The sequence below is a fragment of the Corvus brachyrhynchos genome, unplaced genomic scaffold, assembly GCF_000691975.1.
Source record: "Corvus brachyrhynchos isolate BGI_N302 unplaced genomic scaffold, ASM69197v1 scaffold25, whole genome shotgun sequence".
In the NCBI taxonomy this organism is placed as follows: Eukaryota; Metazoa; Chordata; class Aves; order Passeriformes; family Corvidae; genus Corvus; species Corvus brachyrhynchos.
This window is the reverse complement of record NW_008238313.1, coordinates 42,136-44,550: the sequence shown is the minus strand read 5'-3', so window position 1 is coordinate 44,550 and position 2,415 is coordinate 42,136. Positions and strand designations below refer to the sequence as shown.

The 2,415-nt window shown below is 61.9% G+C and overlaps 1 protein-coding gene across 1 annotated transcript; it reads left to right on the top strand.

Annotated features, from left to right (window-relative positions):
* Positions 1 to 6: 6 nt before the first annotated feature.
* On the top strand, positions 7 to 1,864 carry LOC103615212 (dnaJ homolog subfamily C member 5). The gene is made up of 3 exons (XM_017733685.1): positions 7 to 391; positions 548 to 701; positions 1,249 to 1,864. The coding sequence occupies exons 1-3, from the start codon at positions 371 to 373 to the stop codon at positions 1,326 to 1,328; spliced, it is 255 nt and encodes an 84-aa protein (XP_017589174.1). The 5' UTR covers positions 7 to 370; the 3' UTR covers positions 1,329 to 1,864.
* The last annotated feature ends 551 nt before the right edge of the window (positions 1,865 to 2,415 follow it).

Sequence of the window (2,415 nt, the reverse complement as noted above, 5' to 3'; positions counted from 1 at the left end):
ACGCGGCCGGGATCTCGTCCGGATGGTCCTGGTCCCATCCCGGCGGTCGGGGTCGGTTCTGGGAAACAAGGCTGTAACCCCGTGCTGGGGGTCCTGGTTCCATCCCGGGGGTCTGGGTCTGTCCCGGGAAGTGAGGCTGTGACCCCATGCCGGGGGTCCCCCCGCTGCACCCCACAGGAAGCTGGCTCTCAAGTACCATCCAGACAAGAACCCCGATGACCCAGCGGCAGCCGAGCGGGTCAAGGAGATCAACAGCGCCCACGCCACGCTGAGCGACGCAGACAAGCGCCGCCTGTATGACCAGTACGGCTCCCTCGGCCTCTACGTGGCTGAGCAGTTCGGCGATGATGCTGTCCGGCACTACTTCCTCATGTCCAAGTGGTGGTTCCAGGTGAGCGTGGCATCATCTGGCATCCATGGGTCTGGCGGCTCGGATGAGCTTTGTGGGTTGCTGTCCCGGCAGGCTGGTGGTTTGAGTGGGCTCACGGGACTGCTGTGATGGGCCAGGGACTTGAGTGAGCTCACAGTGCGTCTGTCCCTGATGCAGGCACTGGTGCTGTGCTGCGGTGCCCTCACCTGCTGCTGCTGCTGCTGCTGCTGTTTCTTCTGCTGTGGGACATGCTGCCCACCCAAGGAGGACGAGTCCTACAAGTATGTGGACCCCAAGGACCTGGAGGCACAGATGCGTGCAGAGGACAGCAGTAAGTCCAGCTGGAGCCCAGCAGCTGGGAGCACCTGTGTTTGCTTTGCGGGGGCTCTGGGGTTTCCCCATGTTCTATCTCATGTTGGGGACAGAGCTCTGGCTCAGGGCTTGGGTTGGTTTTAGACTCAACTCTTACTTCCAGCCAGCTCTCGGTGTTCCCTGTATGGGCCAGGGCTGGTGACAGTGACAGAGGGAGCCACTGCATGGGCTGTGGCTACACCTTCTCCTTCCCTCTGGGCAAGGGCCCCCTGAACAGGCCTGAACCTTAGAAACCCTTGGGCCCGTGCTCTTTGGGGCACAGAACAGGGGAAGAGGGGCTGTGGTCCAGGCCAGCTCTGTTCCCTGGCACTAGCCATACTCATGTCGGTGGGACTGGGTGACTCCTGCAGGTTTCTTTGGGGTTGGGGCACTCTCACGCAGCTCTGCGCTGGCCAGGGGTGTGGGAGCTTTGGGCTGTGGGAGCCCTCGTGGGGGTATTGTAAGATTCCTGCTCACTGGCACCACAGCATGGACTTAGCCACTGATCTGCTGCTCTTCCTTTCCAGATCCTCAGATCCCTGTTGTAGCACAGCCCCCACCTGCCAGCACTGAGCCGCTGCCTGCCAGCACCAGGAATGATGCCTGAGGCTGACCCCATTCCGCCGACTCCCTCAGGACTCGGGGCAGGGATTCTCCTTTGGGACTGTCACTTTCTGGGACCATGGTCCCACCCCCCGGACTGGCTCTTCAGTCTCAGGAGGGGTAGAATCTCAGGTTAATTTGGCCAGCATCAATGCACAGGCTCCTGGGGCCCTGCTCGAGCTCCAGGGCAATGCCCCTGCATCCCAGCACTAGTGGTGGCAGTGGCCTGGAGCCCGTGCTGCTGTGACCCCCTTTAGTGCCTTGCCTGTGCCCACATCAGGCACCGAGCACCAGGCACAAACAGAGGCTCCAGGCCGAGCTCCATAGCTCACGCAGGGGAGCTGAGCGCCTCCAAGACCATTAGCACTGTAACCTCTGGGGCTGGGCTGAGCCCGCTGCCCCCCTCATGCAACCCTCCCGATGGGTGCTGGGTGCCAAATGCTGCTGTGGGATTGGGGTGCTTCTATCTGTACCCCTTTCCTCTGCCCTCTGGGTTTGTCTGGGGTTTTGTGGGCACCATTAAAGGCTGACGGGAGGGCAGTGTGTGTCTGCCTGGGTTCTGTCCAGGGCTGCCAGAACGCTGCGCAGCAGGATGTGCCGCTGCCTGGTGGTGTCCATGCTCTGGGCTGTGCCCATGGATCCTGCAGGGTGGTGGAATGAGTGGGGTGTGGTGTAGACAGGTCCTGTCCCAAGTGGAGTGAATGTCACTTGTCTCCTGTCACCCACCTGGTCCCACTCTCTGTCTCCTGCTGCTGGCTCCCACAGGCTCTGCTCGTCCCACTCCTTGCTGTTGCAGGCCCCCTGCTCTTGTCCTGCTCTCTGGGGAGCCATGGCCCTGCAGAGGGCTAGGACGACTGGCAGGGATGGGACCAAGGGGGACGCAGTGAGCCCCTTGCCCTTTCTTCCCATTTCTGGTCTCTGCCTCTGCCTGCAGCTGCATGGGCTGTGCCTCACTCCCTAAATATAGATAGAGTGCCAGGGTGAGTGAGGATGAGGGCATCCTGGCATCAGCCCCTCCACCCTGCTGTTCAAGGGGGCTGGCACTGGGCTGGGAGCGTGGGATCTGGGGGGCCCCAAGAGGCAGCCCTGCT